This window comes from Cladophialophora bantiana (genome assembly GCF_000835475.1).
Source record: "Cladophialophora bantiana CBS 173.52 unplaced genomic scaffold supercont1.9, whole genome shotgun sequence".
NCBI lineage: Eukaryota > Fungi > Ascomycota > Eurotiomycetes > Chaetothyriales > Herpotrichiellaceae > Cladophialophora > Cladophialophora bantiana.
In genome coordinates, this window is record NW_015971583.1 from 678,445 (window position 1) to 699,804 (window position 21,360).

The window sequence follows — 21,360 nt, forward strand, 5'->3', positions numbered from 1 at the left end:
CATGGAAAAAGGCGAGTCGGAAACGCCTCTTGGATGAATTGCCACACAGTTGACATTCTGCTGAATGCTCGCCCTTCGACTCTCAGAGGTAAGTCACTTGTGGGCAAACGGGCCTGCGTCACGATCCCATCCGAGATCCTGGCACCGCAGCTTAAACAGATCGAGTATCTGCCGGCATTGGATCTTCGAATCCTATTCCTTTGGCGCGACCTTGGACCTCGCTCAAATTCACCCCGGGGAGGGCTTTTGAAGAATGTAATCAGATTGGTGGAGCATATTACCAGCCTCGAACAGATCGGGCCAGCTCTGAATTTCCTCTTTCGGCAACAGGTACCTCTGATATGTTGCTTCTTGGTTGCCTGCCGTCTGGAATGACCAGTCTTTTGACATGATCCAAGTCTCTTTGAATGCCGATCGTCAGCACTGATGTCTTGTTAGCCTACCTTTTTCGCTGTTGTCCCTTCTTCCCAGTCACAAGTCAGGATCCAGCAGAGTTTTTGCGAATATGCTTGCATTCTACAAGTTGGCGCGAGAGGTGCATCCTTTGCGAGGAAAGAAAGATTTTCCAATCAAGTCCAGCAGATGGTGTCTTAATGAGGACCCTGGTGGAAGCAGGGCGAGTATATATAAGTGATCATCTGTTCCGGTGAGCAACAACTCCATCAGACATTCTCAACTTCAATATCCCCAAACCTATCATCAGAAATAGCTGCAGTTGCACCATGAAGTCGTCATTGCTCTCCTCAATACTCTTCTCCATACTCCCCCCTCTCGCGCTATCCGAATTCGTCACCTCCAAGAACGGCCTCCAGGTAGACGTCTACCATCTCCCGCCCGCCCCGGTCGTGTACGAAAACAGTACCAATCTCAGTTTCTCTCCAACAGCCTTCACATTCATTCATGGCACCCACGAAGCCGTATTGGTGGACAGCCCCGCCACATTCCTCCAGGGCCAGAACCTCACCAAATGGGTTAAGGACATCGTTGGTCCTCACAAGAGCCTGAAATACATCTACGTCACCCACGGCCACGGCGACCACTTCTTTACCGCGCTGCAAATCGCTGCCAATTGGCCGGGGTGTCAAGTCGTCGCGAAAGCTGACGTGAACGCGCATATGCTGCAACAGTATGAAGAACCTTTGTTCACAGATCTTTGGCTCTCCCTCTTTCCCGGCGGCCAAATCACCAGCCAGCCATTCAACGCGACGCTCATCCTCCCGGCCAACGGCACCTTTGAAATCGAGGGACACATCTTCCGGGCTGTGGAGGTCGGACAGGGCGACACGTCCAACTCGACCGTGCTTCACGTGCCCGACGTAGACCTAGTAGTCGGCGGGGACGTCGTCTACGGCAATTGCCACCAACTCTTTGTCGAAGACCTCAGCCCGCGACTGCGCAACCAGTGGATCGTGTCGCTCGACAAGGTCGCCGCGCTCCGGCCGCGCTTCGTGGTGCCGAGCCACACGAAGCCCGGCGATGGATTCGCGCCCAGCCACATCGCCGACACGAAGCTCTACATCCGGGCGTGGGAGAAGGCGCTGGCCACGAGCGGCACGTGGCAGGAGCTGGAGGACGCCATGAAGACGCAGTTCCCCCTGCGCGCCGGCAGTTTTATTCTCAGGTGGAGCAGTCAGGCGCCGTTTAACGCGGCGAGTGTTTGACGGTAAGACGCCGAGGGTGGTAGGAGAGTATGAGTGCCAGCCGGAACAGCAGGGGGACAGGACAGAGGGACAATAGAGGGAGGGATCCAAGAAGTACGCAGCCAGCGAAGTGGATTTCCGCAAGCGGTCAGGCAAAAGGGAGAACGCCGCTGGGTCCTTAGGGGTAGAGATGCATTAGATGCTCGACATGCGACATTGGGAAAATCTCCTCACGCCATGGCACAGTCCATACTCGATAGGTCTTCCATACTCGGGTCATAATAATATTCGCGTTATTGGGCGGTTGCCAGGGCGCCCAGTCACGACGAGGCTGGGCACACTATTCAGAGGGGCCACCAGGCTACACCGGCCGAGAACGAAAAGATACCGAGGCTTCTTTTCTTCTCTGCGCTCCCTCCACCTCCCTAACTGGGGTATTGCGGTACGTATCAATGCCTATTATTGCTAACGCCGCGCCTGACTTCTGGGTGTCGAAATGCGGGGAACCGGTCCAGACACACACTCAGAGCTTGTAGGCAGGGCAGATCGGGCTTCCTCTTTGAGGAGGAAAGAGAATTTTTTACAATACCGTGTTGCTATTACTACGGAGGACTTCCGCGCTTTTATTTAGGGTTCTGAGGGTTATAAATAACGCATATTCACATATATGGTCGTCTACCCTGGTTACTGGGACTCTCTGACGGGTATCAAAGTCGCGAAGGATATAACCTGACTGGCTCGCCGTGGACTCGGTACACGAGTCCGATTGAGTAACCTGCCTGTTTGTGTTGCTCACTTCCCTTTGCCGACCGACGCATCCCATTGCATCGCATTCCATCATGGCGCACCCACCGCCGTCGTCGTCGCCGCCAATTGCCCCGGACGTCAGTGCCTCCTTCAACATCTACTCGCAAGCCCTCAGGCAGCGTCCGCTCCCCTCCGACCCGGCCGTGCGCGCAGACATAGAGCACGTCCTCGAGCACGGCTACGTGATCATCCCGGACTGTTTCACCGCGGCCGAGGCGCGAGAGGCGCGCGCCGAGATCGTGCGGCTGCTCGGCAAAGATGACGCATCCGCTCTAGTCGGGCGCAATGCCTTTGAGGGCTTCAACACGAACCGCATCTACTCGCTGCTCAACAAGTCCCGCGTGTTTGACAAGTTTGTCATCTTGCCCCGTGTGCTAGCGCTCAATGACTTTTTCTTGGATCAGGGGTATGTACTCTCCGTATTGTGTGGCTTGAAATTTCACATATTTCGTTGAAGATGTGTGTGTTATATAGTTGACGACAATGCGCTTTGACTTTGTGCCTGGGGTGTTATGCTGGGGTTCTTGCGCTGTGCTGTCGTGTCGAAGGCTGAGAATTGAGGCGTCCTCCCCGTTCATTTTTCCTGGGGCGAAAGATCTGGCATGACATGACCTTACCTGATCTGACTGAGGGCGGAAACGCCAAAACAGGTACCTTTTGTCGGCATTCCACACCATCTCGATTAATCCTGGTGAGAAGGCGCAAGCGCTGCATCATGATGACGGGTATATCCAGTTTCCCAGACCGAGATTGCCGTTTGGTGCGGCGATAATGGTCGCATTCGACGAGTATACTGCCGAGAATGGTGAGTTTTTGAACACATGTATCCGTCCACCGGCCCCTTGCGGAAGAGAGCTTCAAAGGGGTCAAATATGAGGAATACGGAACGGTTGACTGACGCCCTGGACGTCTCCGGGACGGTGATTAGGTGCCACGCGAATCGTCCCCGGGTCACACAAATGGGACAGTTCACGACGAGGGATGCCCGAAGAAACCATCCCGGCGCTCTGCCCCGAAGGCGGAGTGGTTTATTTCATAAGTACCTTGTGGCATGGTGGTGGAGCGAACGTGTCGGACAAGCCTCGACAAAGCGCCACCGTGCAGTACTGCCAGCCGTATATTCGGCCCATCGAGAACCAGATACTGGCGGTGGATCCGAGGAAGCTGGACAAGATCCATCCACGTATCGTGGAGATGATGGGATATAAACACATGCAGCCTTTCATGGGGTATGCGGATGGGCTAGGTCCTCGAAGGGCAGCGAGACGCATGGTCAAATGGCTGCAGGAGGAAGTGGATGATGATCCACCGACTTTTGCGCATGGGTTTAGAGAAGACTCCAAGTTGTAGTCCGTTGGAGCACCCTGAACAAGACATCGAGACATGAAAAAGGACCGAAAAGTCATCTGGTTTCAGCCCTGGCTGAGGTCAGGCTGTATTACCTGTCCTTGGCCATTCCTTTTGCCGCCACGGATCGACCTGAGTGATCCTTGTTCGGTTGTATGTCATCCAAGTCATACTCGTAAGTACTTACACCAATAGTCACCACCTTATTTTTGACCAGCTGCGGGGCCATTAAGCCAAGGATCCGCATGATACATCTGCATGGGCCTGGAGACGAACCTGAAAATATACAGGCGCGTGTACCGTACCTCATAGTTGCCCCGGCAGGAGATGGACGGGCAATATGAGGGGCGTAACAAGAAATGCCCGGATGTCCGGAATCAGAGAATGGGATGGCATGGAACAGCCGGAATCGGACAATGTGTAGACTAGGTTTGCCCAAGTTGCCTTGGTTGGTAGAGGAGAGAGTTTCAAGCGAGTGCCAGGGCGTGGGAGATGATTTGGTCTGGGCAGCTTTATCAGATTGCATCGTGGTGGTTTCGTGTTTGGTGTCTGGCGTCGTGGATGTTTGTCATGGTCGGCAGCCTGACTCAGCGCGCGCATCGACGTCAGTGCCTTGTCATTGTGCGTACCCTGGCGCCACTACTGCCCGTTAAAGGATTCTAAGCCCGCAGGGTTGATTGGGGGATGGCATGCTTAATTCCTCTAGGCCGCCGGGCTGCTCCAGTTAGAGTCTAGCGAAGTCACTTGCTCAACTTAGTTGAACCCGCAATCCATTAGGCGGCCCCAGAGCGAGATTTTCCATCTTCGATCGTTGTGTCCAGGCGCCACGAACCGGTGGCAGCACCAGCAGGATGCCTGGAGGCCGCCCAAGCCGCCCAAAGATTCTTGGAAGGGCAAACACGGAAAAGACTAAGCCATCAGTTCTCTGGCAACCTCCTCTGTACTCTGTGTCTTGTCGACTCCGCTTCTCTGACTTCACTGCTGATGATTTACGGAGGATCGCGTACGTGTGCTCGACCGCCATCGATCCTGAGGGGGCGTTGACCGTGGCGGGTTGGCTGTCTGTCGCCATCGCAGACCCCGAAACTCAGCGCCAACTCGGCTCTCTCGGTCGATCTCTCACTCTGCGCCTGCGCCCTCCAGCTGCACCTCCCATCGCCGACCCTCATTTTGTCCGTGTCCTCGACACAACGCCTTTTGAGGGAGTAAACACTTCCCTCCAGGTCTTTGCACAATGGCGTCGTCGCGCCCAGGCTCGCGCCGCATCAGTTCTGTCAGCAACTCCAATACAGAACCTTTCCCTTCGATCCCCGACTCACCAGCGGGCCCAAGTTCTGCCAACAACAATACCACGACAACCACTACCACCACCACTACCACCGTCCATATCCCTCATCGTGGGAGACCTTACACAGTAACCTCCACCCAGCCCACGAACCAATCTCCCACCACTGTGGCATCCACGCCCGACAACACCGTTATTCCCAACTCGGCCGCCGTGACCCCGACCATAACGAGAACTACCTATACCGCGCCTCAAATAAATCAGATCAACCAGATCAACCGATTCCGGCCAGTCGGGATTAGGAGACTGCCCTCAGCGAACCTGCGAGCGGCAGCACAAGATGATGAAAATCTGTCGAGTCAACCACCCAGTCGGGCTGCGTCTGGCAGAGGACGCAGTAGTTCTGCACCACAACGTCCGAACCTGGGCATACCTGGCTTGAACCAACTAACGAGGCAAAGTACGAGACAATCACTCCTGCCAACCCTCGCCGAAGCCCCATCGGCGCCAGAACCCGCGCCGGCAGATGGCACCGTGGATCGAGACACGATGAATCAGAATGTGACAGGCGGGGTGAGTAGAAGACGAAGTATCAGCAACGCTGCACGTTCGATCATGAGCAGAATGAGTGAAACGTCGAGGGAACGACAAGAACCTGAGTATGAATCAGAAGTTGTCGACCTGCTCGATGTTCTTGGTACGTCAAACGGACTGGCTAGACAGAACCGGACAATACTGATTGAATTATAGATCCCGAAGTCTCGACGCTGACTACTCTGAACAACGTCCAAAACTCACTCTTTGTGCCAGATCTTGGGAGATGGTTAAACCGAAGACCAACCTATACGCTGAGTCGTCGGCCAACCCAGACCCGGAGACCCGAGACCATCGAAGAAAAGGAAGTGGGCATGACTCCAGTTACCACCGAGGCGGCACCCATAGAAGAGCCACCGGTGGGAGCCCCAGAGGAGGAGAAAGAGGGAACGGGTGCCCCCACCACCATGCAAAGGACCTGGTCATGGCAGCGCAAACCCCAGATTGAGCGCACCCACAGTATTTCATCAGTTGTCACAGACTCCCACTTCGCCGTACTACCACATGGTGTGTCCCTAGAGGGATGGAGTGACGAGGACAAGGAGGCGCTGGATGATCATGTCAGGCACATGTTGCACTCGAAACGCTCCAAGTTCAAACAGAGAATGGTTGCCTTTGGGAAGTACATCTCAAAACGTGAGTTGAGGAACCTCGGCGGGTTCTTCGGCGGTTGCTGACCGTGACAACAGCACTCGGGTTTTTTGTGTTTCTGTATGCAACCCTAATTACTTTGTTTGGTTTGGCCTGGGTTCTTTTCTTAATCGGTAGGTTTGGATGCGTAGTCTTGACATCATCTTGTTGGCTGACAGCGATCTATCAGGTTGGATTTATGTGGGAGACCGACAAGAGTACGACATCAATGTAATCGACAATGTGCTGGTCGCCCTGTTTGCGGTTGTTGGTGATGGTCTGGCACCATTCCGAGCTGTCGACACATATCACATGTGCTTTATCGCTCACTATCACCACCTGACTTGGAGGCTAAGACGAGAAAGAGGCATGCCAAAGCTGCGTGATCACAACGACCTCCCTGCTCAAACGGAAAAGGAAGCCGACCCCGAGTCTGTGGTGCCGGAGGACTCGGAGTTCTCGGTTTTGACGCACAAGCAACAGCAAAAGCTCATGCACCATCAAGCAAAGTTCTCCAAGTCGCATTCATTCTACAAGCCTCACGAAACGGGAACTCATTATGCCTTCCCATTACGCTTACTGGTGGCCATCGTTGTCTTGCTGGATTGTCATTCACTCTTCCAGATCGCGCTCGGCACCTGTACTTGGGCGATCAGCTATCACACCCGACCACAAGCTCTGACGGCGACGATCCTCTCGTGTTCCATCACGTGCAATATCGTGGCGGGTATTTTGATCGCCATCGGTGACCGAAAGACCCGCAAGAAGGACGTGGCTTTGAAGATGCAACGACAAGCCTTGACCAAGACAGCCATAAAGAAGGTGGAAAAGCACAAGCGAGAGAGAATGGAAAACGCACTCGAGGATCAAGGGCGAGATATTAATTTTGAAGTCATCGACGAAGAGACTGCTGACCAGGTTAATTCGAGGAGTCATTAGGGATGGCTCTCAGACTTGGCGGTCCAAAAGAAACAGAAGCATGGCGTTAGGGTGGAAATACCTCTCAAACTGGTATTAACCGGCACGACCCCGAGATGATCAAGCGACTGTGCAACATGGAAGCGCTGCATCTACAAACATGTCAGATTTTGACGACATCTCTGCATATCAGGGCCATCATCAGTTCGGATCAAATGTTGATAATGGAAATATTAGTTATATTCTTCCCGTGATAGGCCAATTCTTGCAATCTTCCTTTGTCATGCCACTCTATGGGCGGCTTCTAGTCACCCACGGGTGACCATCTACAAGTCCTTCGCTTCACGTCGTTGGCTGATTCCGATGGTGCCATGAGCAACACATGATACATTACCTTTGAAGCCTTCAAGGTCCCATGCCGTGAATCCAATGGCCTAAGCAAGAATAGAGAGTAAAGTAAAGTGCCTGCCATGTCTCTGCAAGGACCTAGAGCCAATGCAGATAGCTCCGCCCTCATATCCCACCTCTATGACCCAGCAGCCAACAGAGTCTTACAAGGCTTATACAGAGTTTCCTAGTGATGTTGTGGAGGAAAACGGACAGCAATCAAGAAAATGTCTGGAACCCCTGCTCCTACTATAGTCGCCGCCTCGTAACTGCCGAACCACATCAAAGCCCTGATCCGAGTGGGAGATCTTCTCAACATCGATGTGCAGGAACTAATCTTGCAATGGGCTCACCAGGATATTCCCAAAATTACAAAGGCATATCCCTTGAAGGGAGGATGGGAAGGCCGGGCGCAAGTCGAGATCGCCATCCTGATTGGAAATTATTACGCTCAGGCCGCTGCGACGGTGCTGGGCCCTACGACGACCGTCACTTTGAGTAGAGAGGTCGCCTTCTACGAATCGTCGCCGCCCCAGCGCGCCGACATTGTTGTAACTACCTCAGACGGCCCCAGGGATGATTATGTTATCATCGAGCTGAAGTGTGAGGGCGCTTTCAACACGCCCAATTTCACACAGGGTGTCACGACCGACGTGAAGAAGATCGAGGCGGGCATCAAGCCAGCGTTCTGGCTCGCAAAACGGTTCGCGCACGCGATCACCACGAGCGAAGAGGGATACCAGCAGATGCAAAATGCGGGATATACGAGGAATGATCAGGTGTTGCTCTCCGTCCCCGGGGGGGTGCGAAGATTGTACTGTGGACGTTCGAGGCCGAACTGTATGATGCGGCTTCGGTGGAACTAGAAAGGCTGAATCTACAGGTTAATTGAGGAGAGGATGGTAGTACTGGCTTTCTTTGTTTCTCAAGACATCCAGTCGGTCGCTTGAGACTGTACACGCCGCTACATAGGGTTAGGTATTAATTTATCAATATTCAACTTGCCCCTGCTGGGACAAGGCGAGTCAAATGACCAAAAATAAAAGTGGCACAGCCGAAGAATGGCTACAATAGACTTAGCTTATAGCCATCTTTGATTTGTATATTTTAGGTAAGTGCTAGATGTTTTATTCCCCGAGTAATCTCGATTCTCAAAGCCTATGGGCTATTCAGAGATGTCAATATTACCTATCATCGTCTAAGAAAAAGTAGATAGGAATCGACCTCAAAGATCTCTAGCTATGGGGGTGATTTTGAAATATGCCCCACACACGCACGTGCGAATTTTCCGATTCGAGAAGCTATATAAACATCCACCCAGGTCATAAAGGTTTTGGATTTTCACTCACGAATGTGCCGTGTGTGTGTGTGTGTGTGTGTGTGTGTGTAGTTGGAGGAGACGGGAAGAGCAGCAGCATAAGGATATCAAATATAGACTTGCTACGGGATTTGCCACATTATGGAAGGCTTGTCTATCTGAGTTTTTAAATGATATATATTGTTTTGCTGGATGTGGTATCTTCCATTCGTCCCGGTCGTAGGCAAACAACGAAATACTTCACGCTTCGTCCACATAGAGTCCTTGGCTATCGAGGTGAATGAGTAAGAAGGAGATGATGGACATTCTTCAATAGCCCCGTGGTACATACTTGGCGCATGTCTCAAATGACATATCACATATTCCATATTCCCATATTCCAGACCCGATATCTGGGCTCATGGCCACCTGTCCGATTTCCTTTTCAAATACGTACTCATACACCGCGTGCCTACCCACCCAACCACATAATTACCTAACCACCTAAGCGTGTAGAGTGTTGTACGAGTCCTTTTTATCCGCCATATTCAATCTTGAAGCTGGACCGTCTCTCTCTGACAGACGTCTTGGGCAGCGCGATCCGTAGCACCCCGTCCTTGAGCCGCGCCTTCATGTGGTCCAAGTCCACCGTCTGCGGGAAGGTGAAGGAGCGCAGGAACCGGCCCACGTGCCGCTCCTGTAGTAGCGTCGTCGGCGCCGCCCCATCTTCGTCGTCGGCGGACGAGGAGCCCCTGCGGTGCAGCTTGTGCGGTCTCCGCTCGACGGTGGTGCTTTTGCTGCCTTCATTGTCGCCGCCGGAACTGCGGAGCTTTTCGCCTTCGGCCGCGGCACCGGCTTCGGCGCGCTCGTGCTCGTGGCCGGGGCTGCGGGTTCTCATTTCGATGGGTTTGGGTTTCGCGCCACCGGACTCACCACCACCCTCAGCAGTGACGGTGGTGCTCTCGCTGGCGCCTCTTTCCACTTGCGTCTCCTTGCTCGGCCGGAGGCCGAAGGCGTTGCCCCATTCACCATACAGGCCGAGTGCCGGCGCCTGGGCTTCAACCAGGAGGCCCTGCGAGCCCAGTCTCTCGATCTTGATGTCATTTGGGTTGTGAATGCCTGGGAAATCGCCCTCCAAAAAGTACGCTTCGGCGGTCTCCCTGACGGTGAAGTTGGGGAAGACCACGCCCTCCTCAAACACCGAGTGCGGTTGCCGGTGGTGGTGTTTCTGATTGAAGACAGAGTCGATCTCCCCGCCGCCCAGGTAGTCGAACACTGAGCGTATCGATCCTCGGTGGTACGGCCCATGTGAGTCGAATGTAACATGCGGCGGTTTCAGGACCGTGTTCAGGTTCAATGGAGACATCGTGTGCTGTGTTGGTTTTTGTATTCTTATTCTGTGGTTTGCCGGCAATTAAGGCGTTTGTCTTGTTGTGTTTTTCGTTCTGTTGGGATGTTCTTACTTCTTTCTCCTAGATATACTTCGACGTTTGAAGCCACCAGCGATTCATTAAATGAGCTTGAGAGGGCGAGGCCACGGAAGTCGCAGAGTGGTTGGATTGTACTTCCAAGCAACTCACTGGTCACTGATCACGTGGCACGGTGGGCTTATTTTGCTCACTCCACCTCGCATTCTCCAACGGTTTTCCTGTTCGTGGTTTTCTGGTGAGACCATTTCGATTGATGACTGTTCGAGAGCGTTCGTGATTTGACCTTTGATTGTGGTGTGATGGAAAAAGAGGCTCGGACTTGATGTATCTACAGTAAACAATCGCATGATCCTGCTAATTTTGGGGATCCGCCTCCCGAGTAGCGGATCTTGAAATATTGTCTTTGGCGAAAGTGAGAGCGAAAAGAGAATCTCTCTTTGATCAAGACGACATCATGAATGAAATGGTGGCACTGTAACAGGTAGCTCTCTTAGCGGCGCGCCGTCGAGACTTCGTGGGAAAAAGCACCCTCCCACGATATTGTCGCTACTGATTCATGTGACAGCCTTTTTTGCTGTCTCTGCTTCCCCGACGACGCAACAATGGCCTGATTCTCGACCGGTGTGATTTTGACAAATGAAACCAGCCAATCTTTGCTCGGATTGCCTTCTGAGCACGAGTACTTGGACGTAAACAAACGATATCTTGCGTGATCGAGAACATTTTAGGAGACTTCCACCTGATTTGGAAATCCTGGAGGTGGCATCATCATCAGTAGCCGGTCGCATTCGTTCGTCTAGCCCAGAATCATATCCTTGTTTGGTATGGATATCACCGAGCCAACCTCGTCAGCAGTGTCGATGAGCCAAGTACCTACCAAGTACTTGCTAGATGGCAATTGTACTTGTTACTTGGTAAGCTTGCCAAGCCGTCGGGCTTTGAGGCCACAACCTGATGGTCGTAAATGTCAAACCCAACCTTTCCCCATGGGACGGGGCGAACCAGCGGGCTGACTTGAGAGCACCTGATTGTCGACGGACCGGAACCTTCTACACCTTAGACCCCGCAAGTATAAGAGCCTCCTAGTTGTCTTTTTGCTTTCGCCTCGCGTCAAAATCCATCCTCTGTAACCAAACCATCTTCAGAACAACCAAGCGAACAAGAAAGAAATCAGCAATGCCGGAATCAGAGCATAACAACTTACACTCGCTGAAGACTAATGCTGGGACTGCCGTCATGGCCGTGAGCGGTGTCTATGCCGCCAACGAGCTGGGTAAGGCAGTCACCGAGGACTATCCCAAGGACGCCAACGAACACTATGTCAAGGCTGCAGTCGGCGCAGCTGTCGCCGTTGGAGCTTTCCACCTGCTAAAGAAGCAGAAACCAAAACGCCCACGCGAAGAAGGCGAACTTGAAGAATACACCGACACTAGCGACGAGGAAGAATATCATCGGCATGAACCTCGGCGTCGGTACTCACATCACGAACACGAACACCACCACGAAGCCCCAGGCCACAACAGACGTCTCTTGGAAGAGGCCGTGGGAGCCTACAGTTTGGGCAAAGAGCTCTTGGGCGATAGGCGGCATCATGTCATCCACCTCATCACTGAGGCTCTGGGAGCGGTTGCTGCCGTCAAGGACATCAATGACAGGTCTAAACAGGAAGCTCGGGAAAACAGAGAAGCTCTTCGGGAAGATTGATTTGGTCGATGTTATGGGATTGTTTGAGTTGGGAGAGAAAGATGGAAAGGAGGGCTTGGGAATATAATGACTCGGATCATGCAAATTCTTGGCGTCATTTCAGCGGCTGGCTTCACTTTTTTGAGCGGTAAAACAGCACGTTGATGTTTGTAATGACAGCGGTTTGTTTATGGTCACGTGAGCAGGTCTTGGCATTGAGCACACGTCCAGCCTCGCCAGCAACGACGAAACGTCATCACTTCTTGGATATTCCTCACCATTACTGGGTACGTCTAAACCATAATTACTTGCTTTCTGGCGACATATAAGGTTCCTGAGAATATTCTGTAACACTCACTGAAAGGCCAAAGCCATTGTTTCAGGAATGAATACAAGTAGCTTCAGCAGGATTAGTGGTGTGACGGGGAAGTCTAAGATTTGCGCAGCCTCGTGTCCGGGTCGTCTCTCTCCGCTCCTAACCGAAGGTCTCGTTATTGAGCCAGGACTTTTGCCTCCAGTCTCGCTGAACTTGTTGCTTTTTCTCTGGCGAGATCAAGGCCGTGGAACGACTTCCGCGAAACTGTACAGGTAAATCCACGGTCGAGGTATCGCTGCAGTCAATCTTTCCAATTTCATGCCATCATCATACATCCAGGGGGCCTTGGGGGTGTCGGGAATCTCGCCAGAGCCTTCAGTTTGCACGGTATATCCTTCAGCCCAGACCTAGATAGTCCTGTCCTGCATTCTGCGGAAACGGAATTTGTCAGATCCCCCGTCTTTGAGAGAATCAGATTTAGCGACTACTTGTATTAATGTGGCTTGCAAGGCACCATTCAAACTCCCGAATGAGCGCGGATGGATGGCCCTTTATGTAGCAGGTCGAAATTCAAGGGAGGGGTCACACAACCTCTCGAGAACCTCTTGGAGTGGTTAGATGACCTCTCTGCCGCTCATACCTTGTCGGTCTCGGGGCCATCTTGGAGCCTCACAGTTTCACAATGAACAAACATATTTCTTTGGCTCTGCCACCACAAGAAGGGCTTAGTCACTATAAACAGAAGGGTTTCGATGGTCACGGCAAAGAGCAGGAGTGCAAAGAACAGGAAATAGGTATCTGATTTGATGTTTACTGCGCATTCGAATCAGCTAGGTCCTCCCGCTCCCCCGCCTGAATCAACCCCGATCCTCAGCGCCGAATTCCAACCTTTCCAACCTCCATTCCTCAGTTTCTACCTTGAGGGCATCTGCTAATTTGTCTTCACCATTTCGGAGATCTACAACTTCAACCATTTACCAGGTTTAGGCTTCGGGCTTTCTTGTGACCCTCTGTGTCAAATCAAGTCTAGACTAGACTGCAACATCCTGGACATGCTCAGCATAACCCTTCGCTTTGTCCACGCCTTTTGGACTGCTACCAAGCTCGACGACATGGACATCATCGTCATTCGTCATCATCTTCTTGTCCATGTTGCCCAAGACATTCTCTCCAAACACCTCGGGCATTGTCTCGAGCGAATGGCCCTTTGTCTCGGGGAAGAAGAAGTACATGGTCAGGACCTCGACAGCCACCCACCCCACATAGACGAAATAGTACTTCCAGCCAATCGAGCTCAGCCCGATCGGGTTGACGAACTGGTTGAAGAAAAGCGAGGCCTTGGTGGTGAAGACTGAGATGCTGAGACCCATTGCGCGCAGGCGGTATGGCAGAATCTCGGTCGAGTAGAGATAGAGTGTCGGGATGAGGCAGAAGTTGTAGCCGGTATTGAAAATGAAGATGAAGCCCAGGGACGATCGACCCGCACCTACCGTTTTGCGTTCGTTGTAGAGGGCCACCGAGGTCGCGAAGCCGACGAGCGACAGCCACATAAAGGTGCCGCCGCCGACAAACAGAACCCGACGGCCGACCTGGGTGGCAAAAATGACGGCGCAAAAGGAGGTGATATAGTTGACGGTGGTGACAATCCCGTTGAGTCGCGTCTGTTCCTGCTGCCCAGTGATGCCAATACTATCCAGGATCTTGGGAAGATAGTAGGATATTAAACCGGTACCGGACCACTGGCCAAAGACCGCAAGTGATATCAAGATCATGAGCCGTTTCCGGTTTTCGGGTGTCTGAAGAAACAAGCGAAGTCCCTTGTGCTTCATCTGCTTCTCTTGCTGCAAGGCTTCGCACATCTCATGATACTCGGCAATCGGCAAAGGATGAGTTGGGTCGCCTCCACCGTGGTGTTTGACCAGAATTGCAAAGGCCTCGTCACCTCGATCCTTGTAGCACAGCCAACGTGGCGACTCGTCAAGGAACCAAATGGCGCTTGTCTGTATGAGCGCCGGACATGCCTGGAAGAGCGTCGGAAGGCGCCAAGCCCACGAGCTCGGGATATGGACACTCCCATAGGCAACCCATGCTGCGAGCACGGAGCCGAGGGCAAAGCTGCAGTTGTACATGGCGGAGAAGAAAACCCTGTGCCGCGGGTGGGCTAGCTCTGCGAGAAGGATCGGCGCAGCAGCCAGGGCCAGACTGATGCCAAAGCCGATAACGACACGACCGCCGATGAACAGTCCAATGCTCCTGCTAACACACTGCAAGACCACACCGAGCATCATGATGATGCTGCCGAGGAAGATGGACCATCGCCGGCCAAAGCGGTCAGACACGATGGCGGAAAACGGCGTCGACCCTATCGCGCCGAGCGCATATGCCGAGCTCGTTATCCCGAGCAATGCGCCGTTCGGATTCCCGAACTGGTGCTTCCACTTGTCGATGCCTTGAAGGGCGTTGAGAACGGAACCATCAAAGCCGTTCGTGGCGCAGACCACCAGAGTGGCCGGGGCAAGAACGAGGTAGAGCCTGATCAGCGCCGGCGTCAATCCGAGCCCTTTCTGGTCCTCTTGAGCGAGGACCTCGGACACCGTCAAGGTTGTAGGTATGTCTGAGTCCATTGGAAACTCGGCGAATGATAAAGAAGAGGAGGAGAGGGGCTCAAGGGCTTGAGATGTGAGAAGACAGCGATTGTGTCGAGTCGAGTTATTGTTTGCAAGAAAACCAGACAAAGCTGCCACATTATGTAGGACAAGGTATCCCGTGCTGCACCCGTAGCGTAAGTCACAACGCGATAGTTCCCTGGATAATTAGCAATTGCAATGAGCCATGGCTCCAGGACCTGTCGTCGTAGTGGTATAGTTAGTTCAAGATCTAAGGAAGGTGGCCACCAAGTCAGAAAGGAATCCCCTGCACACTACGATCTGCAAACCCTGTGACCCTGTATCCTTTTGCTGGCATTCTTCCCCCACCTTCTTTCCTTTCCCCATGGGGAGGGAGAATGAATGAAACGGACAGAGACCGGCGATGCCCCGAGTAGCTGATTGATTTGAGTTGAGAGAGTTGTCCGCCACCAAGGCGGAGAGAATTCCTCGGTAGAGAACTCCTTGTCCCTTGCTTAATTGGGGGAAGACGATCATCCGTTCTCCTATCTAATAAGTGCTGGAGGGTTTAAGGCTCCTGGCGAATCGATTCGCGCAGGGCCTGCTGGTTGGTTGGCGAGTTCGTGAGTTGGTTAGTCTCCCTGGACGACGACAAGGTGATTGATCGACGACAACCATGATGATATGCTGTGAGTTAGTTCGGCCCTTGCCACCGCGTTGCTGGAGTCTCCACAGCCTTGGGCCGAGTAGCCGGCCGGGCATGGTCAATCCTGATACTGATGGTGATGTTGAAGACTACCCATGGGGAACGACCCGAAATTTGCCTATAGGCTGGCTGGCAATACTGGCACGACTGGTTTAGCCGATGGACTGACCAACCGAGCGCAGAGGGTTGATAATTGAGTTCGCTGGTGAGCAAGCGACATGTCTCGCGAGTCGTGACTGAGCCATTTCTTGCCTGGAGAGAGGTTGAGTGAGGAACGGGCGAGTTAGCCAGCAGCGAGTCCATCCCCATTCTCCCCAGCAAAGGGAAAAGTTGAAGCATTTTTAGCGAGTCAGCTAACACCTAGTAGCTAGGTTTCAAGGGCTTGATTGTATCTCAGGCTAAATACTTGAAGTCGTGGTAGGGCGTTGATATTTCCCTTGAGCTCCGGAGAATCAACTCCGGACCCCTGGGTCCGTGCCGAGCCTTTGGCCCAGCTTACTGGCTTCGCTGGTTCCGTCTCGCCGCTTTGAGTCGGGGCTCACATGACCTGGCTCACGTCGGCCTGGCTCACCTGCTGTTCCTCGTTACTAGCCAAGACTACAAGTACATGAAACCCGTCACTTTTTGTCACCGCCGTACCCAGTAGACATCAGGGCGCTTGGGAGGCTGGCGAGGTTGGCGAGACTGCGCATCTCTCTGATCACTCATCCTTCAGTCCTCCATTCCTCCATTCATCCTTGGATACTTTGAGGCATCAACGCTCCTTGGTCATAGGTGTCCCTCGTTGTGGAATCGCTTTCTTTTACACCGCTATATCGAAACCATGAGCTCCCTTCCACCACCTCCGAGAAGGCACCTTCGATCTTTGCCGTGCTGACTGCCTCTGGATGTCCTGTTGCACGTTACCTCGTTCTTACCAGAAGAATCCACCGTGTGCCTTAGTCTGACTTCAAAATACACCTACTCAGCTTCAGACACAAATCTGCGATATGAATTTTTCTTTTCATGGGGAAAGACGCTTTTTTCTCCCAAAAGGTTTCCCCGATTTGATGTTCTGTCATTGCCGCGAGAAATTGTATCGGTGCTCTCAGCGAACGGGAACCGAGTGATCGCATCAATACAATGTCTCGCAGAAACCGTATTCTTGTGTTCTGTTCTGCACCAAACACCAACCGCATTATATTTGCCGCCATGTTGTCCATGCTTACCTGAAAGGACATGAAATGGGGGCTGAGTATGGTCCACAGCTGTCCGAACTTGCGCACAAGTGCAATAAATTCATCAGACCGGTCGTCGACCCGGACTTGCAGAACTCTGAGAAGATTATATCGATGACCGTGGAACCTCTGATAATTGGGGGAAAGTTTATGCTCCACTTTGTGTATCAGCGATCCATTTCCTGGGCTGCAATTTGTTCGATTATGTCGAGTGTTGCGAGATTCAAGCATGTGCTGAGTACCTCTTCCCTGGAGGACAGCAACGAGGTCTGGACGCGAATGATGCATTCCGTCGCTGCGGTTGTGGTCATTCATTCCGCAGCCCCCTGCGGTTATTATGGATGCCATTGAACAGCCCGTAATCAACGCAGGCATGGAAGCGAGATACAATGGTCTTTTGAGCTGTGGGGAATACCCGACTGATCAGCGGATTAGGACTTTTTCCCGAAAATGAAGGCTCTATTTGCATTCAAGTGGACACATGGCACTGTTTTAAGAACCGAGTCCCGGACACGTATGATGATGATCCATTGGGGCAGGCAATGTTCGACTCGTAGAAATATGTGCCATTAAATCGATCTACCAGTCCGAGCTGAAACCTTGAAGGATTGTTCAACGGAGAGCAGGAAACGTTGGAACATAACAGGTCAAAAAAGGCATATTGGGTGGTCGGATTAAAGCAGCAAGGCACTCAGGTCTGCAGACGGAATCGGGTCTGGCGAGGTGAAGTTTCAGCGCTGGATCATCGTGGTCTGTATTGTTCGGAGAGTCGCCGTCGGTGTCAGTCGCCGTTGCTGTCCCGGGTATATGTGACGTGTGGTATGAAGGCTAGCCGCGTGTATGTAGGGTGGACATGGACACTTCGAGCCGACTGAAGCGGGGTCGGTAATAACCGCGTTGGAGTCACAGTTCACTGTCGTGGGTTGAATCGTAGATCGAGGACACAATTTGGGGGGAGTGACCCACGTACTGCGTATACATGAGGGGGAAAGGTACCTAGTATATCATGACATGATGATGTCCTTACTATCGCTATACAACTACACCACACTCATTCCACTAGTCTAGGGAATATAAACACGTGAACCAACTAAGTTGCCAGCCATGGTCCTTCAAACATCCCACGGTCAATACCCGCCCTTCGCTGAAGGCCTGCCAACCGCACCCCTGGTTTCGATTTCTCTGCGCAAGCTCGAAGCCAACGACGATGGGGAGTCGCACAGCTTCTTCACGGCCTCGAAGGAGCTGGGGTTCTTCTACCTGGACATGGAAGGGTCTGCGCTGGGCGAGAAGATCGTGGCCCAGGCCGAGCAGCTGCACGCCGTGCAGAAGCAGTTCCACGCCCTTCCGAACGAGGAAAAGGAGAGGTTTTTGAGGGAGAAGCTCGACCCATTTTTCGGATACCGCATCCTGGGAACCAGGGAGATGGAGGACGGGACGGTGGTGAGGAATGAGAACTATAATGTATGTGTCCAATTCAATCCCAATCTCAATCCATCACCCTGGCCCCGCTCCTTTGGGGAGATGATAATGATATATGCTTGTGGAAGGGGAAAGGGGGGCTTGAAATTTGGCCGACCGACTGACTTGTTCATTCTCGACACAAGATGCGCAAAGATGACTTGATCGGCAACTGCAAACCACTTCCGTGCCCGGACCTCATCAAGCAGAATTGGGAGCTGTTGGGCGACTACGCCCGCAACTGCCGCGCCGCCATCGACTTGATGTTCACGCACCTCGAGAAGAACCTGGAGCTCCCGATCGGGACCTTGGCCAAGCTGCACCGTATCGAGGAGCGGTCGGGTGACCATGTGCGCTTTAACAAGTCTGCGCCGGGCAAATTCGACGAGCAGAAGGCCCGGCTGGGCGAGCACACCGACTTTGGCTCCCTCACCATTCTCTTCAACTGGATGGGCGGGCTGCAGATCCGCATGCCCGAGACCAACGAATGGGTCTACGTGCGTCCTGTGCCTGGCTCCGCGGTGGTGAACCTCGGCGACGCCCTGGTCAAGTTCACGGCCGGTTTGCTGCGGTCCAATGTCCATCGCGTGGTGCCGCCGATGCCGCCGCAGGACGGGCGCGACCGACACAGCCTGGTGTTTTTCTCACGGCCCGAGGACGCTGTCGTCCTGCGCCGGCTCAAAGGCGGCCTCATCGACCAGCAACCACAGACCCAGAAGGAAGAGATGGAGTTGACTAGCGAGGAGTGGATTCTTCGACGGAGCGTCGGAGATCTGAAGGGCGTCTATACGCACAAAGGCGGTCTCGAGCTGCGTTTTCCTTTGGTAGAAGGGAAAGCCTGAGCCGTCGCCGAGTTTGTGTTTTCTTTAAAAGGTTGTGATGTAGTAAGTAGCAAAGGTATAGTTAGATAAAGACGGGGGGAGGGGGGTTAGGCAGGCAGACAGATATCACGGTAGAAAAAGAACTCTGGTACGAAAGATCTCGAGATCAAAATCATCCATTTATCTTATAGCGCTGAGAATCTCTTTAGAAAACGCTCACGTCCCATTCACCCGCCTGTCTGGGCCCCGGGAGCGTGCTCTTCCCTCTCGCGATGAACTTACCGTACCCTTTCTTGCCCAGCAGCCCACCACCATCTCTGTCCCACACAACCTCACCTCTCAGAATGGTGTACCTCGGCCACTGATTGAGCTCCATCCCCTCAAAAGGGGTATAGTCCACATTGTGATGGAGCATGGAATTGGTGAGTTTGAACGTCCCTAACTTGCCTGGTGGATACCAGATTGTAAGGTCTGCATCGCTGACGCCAGGTAAAATTGTGCCTTTCTGTGGATACAATCCGTACAGGCGAGCTGCATTTGTGCTGGTCACTTCCACAAATTTCTGCAGCGGCAGTCTGTTTGCGCTGAGCGTCAGTGCAAGGCGGGTCTCGATCCCGGGGCACCCATTGGGAATGCCACTGAATCGGCCCTCGGGGTACTCCTCGCTGATGATGGATTTCTTGCCCTTCTCATAGTCTTCGTACATGAAGGGGCAGTGGTCAGAGGAGAGAACTGTGAATGTACCGTTGGCGAGACCTATCCAGATCGCGTCGTGGTCGTGAGCAGACTCGCGAGGTGGAGGGGAACAGACGCACTTTGCGCCCTCGAAGTCTGGCTTATCCAGGTCCGCTCGGGTCAGGAAGAGATATTGAGGACATGTCTCGGCGTACACCGGAAGTCCACGAGTCTGGGCGTTGCGAAGGTGGGCTGCGGCGCTGGGAGACGAGACATGGACGACAAGGCTAGATAGGTGTGACGATCAGCTCACATCTCGGCCACGGTAGAAAGGGGGAAGCCAACGATTGCGACTTACATAGGCGCGTCCATAAGCTCAGCTAGCGCAATCGCGCGATTCGTCGCCTCCGTCTCCACGATCTGTGGTCTAGACGTGGCGTGGTACTTTGGAGCATACAGCTTCCTCTCTTCCAACTTCTTGGTCATCCAAGTCAACACATCTCCATTCTCTGCATGAATCATGGTTGTGATCCCTTCCTTTCTCGACGCAAACAACACGTCAAGGATCTGGTCGTCTCGAAGCTGCAGGGCCGCATACGTCATGTATATCTTCAGTGAGGAGATACCGAGTTCACGCAAACGCGGGAATTCTGACAGCGCTTGCTCTCCCGGGTGGCCGACGAGCATGTGGAATGAGTAATCGGTGTAGCAGTTGTCTTTGGCTCGCGCCTGAGTATCTTCAAGGACTTGGAGGAGCGAGGGTATGGTTTTGGCCTGAGGTGCAAATGCCCTGAGAGGTGGTGGTCAGTGTTCGCTTGTTTGGTGGTATGCCACAAGTCACTGGGGTTTCAACGTACACAATCGTCGTGGTCCCTCCACAGATGCTGCTCCTTGTGCCCGTCTCAAAGTTATCCGAGCTTCTGCCCTTGCCGCCAAACAGCGCAGGCTCTTCGAGATGCACATGGCAATCAATGCCGCCAGGCTATAATCCAGATGCTTTCAGCATGCAGTCGTCAACCGCCCAACAGAACTCGACCAGAGTCATACCATCACATAACCGCCTTCGGCATCAATCACCCTCTTCGCACTACTGGTGCCCAGCACGCCTGGAGGAGCCAGTAGCGCGATCTTCCCATCCTTGATGGCGATGTCGTAGTTCGCGGTGTCGGAGGCGGTCACCACGAGCCCATTGATGACGAGAAGGTCGAAGCCGTCCATGGTGGACCTGCAGTACCGTGGCAGCAGAGCCTGCAAGTCTGAAGATATGGATGCATGATGGCAGCACCCCCTCCTTGATTGCACAAGCCCAATGGTCTCACGGTCTGCTCGGTGCCTGCGCCGGGGGCTTGAACTGCTTGTGTCTGGGGAAGCGACCAAGGTTCAACTGCGCCTCTGATAAGCAACTTCGCGCATCTCCGCGTGTTCCAGGAGAGGCTTAGCGTCGATGGTGACCTTCTCCAGCTTCTCCGCAGCGGGCAACGCCGCCTCGCTTCACCTTCCCTAAACTCCCTAGTGACCTCTTACTATTTTCGTTCATTAA

General features: G+C 53.2%; 9 protein-coding genes across 9 annotated transcripts; 6 read left to right on the top strand and 3 right to left on the bottom strand.

Annotated features, from left to right (window-relative positions):
* Positions 1-722: 722 nt before the first annotated feature.
* On the top strand, positions 723-1,661 carry Z519_06538 (uncharacterized protein; the record flags this gene model as incomplete). Its single annotated transcript, XM_016764278.1, has 1 exon — positions 723-1,661. The coding sequence occupies one exon, from the start codon at positions 723-725 to the stop codon at positions 1,659-1,661; it is 939 nt and encodes a 312-aa protein (XP_016619360.1).
* Positions 1,662-2,479: 818 nt separating this feature from the next.
* On the top strand, positions 2,480-3,797 carry Z519_06539 (uncharacterized protein; the record flags this gene model as incomplete). Its single annotated transcript, XM_016764279.1, has 3 exons — positions 2,480-2,853; positions 3,098-3,252; positions 3,376-3,797. 3 exons carry the CDS (start codon positions 2,480-2,482, stop codon positions 3,795-3,797), a joined length of 951 nt encoding a protein of 316 aa, XP_016619361.1.
* Positions 3,798-5,028: 1,231 nt separating this feature from the next.
* Positions 5,029-7,242, top strand: Z519_06540 (uncharacterized protein; the record flags this gene model as incomplete). The annotated part of the gene is made up of 5 exons (XM_016764280.1): positions 5,029-5,776; positions 5,830-5,931; positions 5,998-6,309; positions 6,363-6,437; positions 6,494-7,242. The coding sequence occupies 5 exons, from the start codon at positions 5,029-5,031 to the stop codon at positions 7,240-7,242; spliced, it is 1,986 nt and encodes a 661-aa protein (XP_016619362.1).
* Positions 7,243-7,716: 474 nt separating this feature from the next.
* On the top strand, positions 7,717-8,474 carry Z519_06541 (uncharacterized protein; the record flags this gene model as incomplete). The annotated part of the gene is made up of 2 exons (XM_016764281.1): positions 7,717-7,837; positions 7,897-8,474. 2 exons carry the CDS (start codon positions 7,717-7,719, stop codon positions 8,472-8,474), a joined length of 699 nt encoding a protein of 232 aa, XP_016619363.1.
* Positions 8,475-9,440: 966 nt separating this feature from the next.
* Positions 9,441-10,271, bottom strand: Z519_06542 (uncharacterized protein; the record flags this gene model as incomplete). Its single annotated transcript, XM_016764282.1, has 1 exon — positions 9,441-10,271. The coding sequence occupies one exon, from the start codon at positions 10,269-10,271 to the stop codon at positions 9,441-9,443; it is 831 nt and encodes a 276-aa protein (XP_016619364.1).
* A 1,240-nt stretch (positions 10,272-11,511) lies between these two features.
* Z519_06543 (uncharacterized protein) lies at positions 11,512-12,039 on the top strand (the record flags this gene model as incomplete). Its single annotated transcript, XM_016764283.1, has 1 exon — positions 11,512-12,039. The coding sequence occupies one exon, from the start codon at positions 11,512-11,514 to the stop codon at positions 12,037-12,039; it is 528 nt and encodes a 175-aa protein (XP_016619365.1).
* A 1,326-nt stretch (positions 12,040-13,365) lies between these two features.
* Positions 13,366-14,958, bottom strand: Z519_06544 (uncharacterized protein; the record flags this gene model as incomplete). The annotated part of the gene is made up of 1 exon (XM_016764284.1): positions 13,366-14,958. The coding sequence occupies one exon, from the start codon at positions 14,956-14,958 to the stop codon at positions 13,366-13,368; it is 1,593 nt and encodes a 530-aa protein (XP_016619366.1).
* A 3,009-nt stretch (positions 14,959-17,967) lies between these two features.
* Positions 17,968-19,166, top strand: Z519_06545 (uncharacterized protein; the record flags this gene model as incomplete). Its single annotated transcript, XM_016764285.1, has 2 exons — positions 17,968-18,327; positions 18,471-19,166. The coding sequence occupies 2 exons, from the start codon at positions 17,968-17,970 to the stop codon at positions 19,164-19,166; spliced, it is 1,056 nt and encodes a 351-aa protein (XP_016619367.1).
* A 184-nt stretch (positions 19,167-19,350) lies between these two features.
* Z519_06546 (dihydropyrimidinase) lies at positions 19,351-21,038 on the bottom strand (the record flags this gene model as incomplete). The annotated part of the gene is made up of 4 exons (XM_016764286.1): positions 19,351-20,107; positions 20,179-20,610; positions 20,678-20,802; positions 20,868-21,038. The coding sequence occupies 4 exons, from the start codon at positions 21,036-21,038 to the stop codon at positions 19,351-19,353; spliced, it is 1,485 nt and encodes a 494-aa protein (XP_016619368.1).
* Between the last annotated feature and the right edge of the window lie 322 nt (positions 21,039-21,360).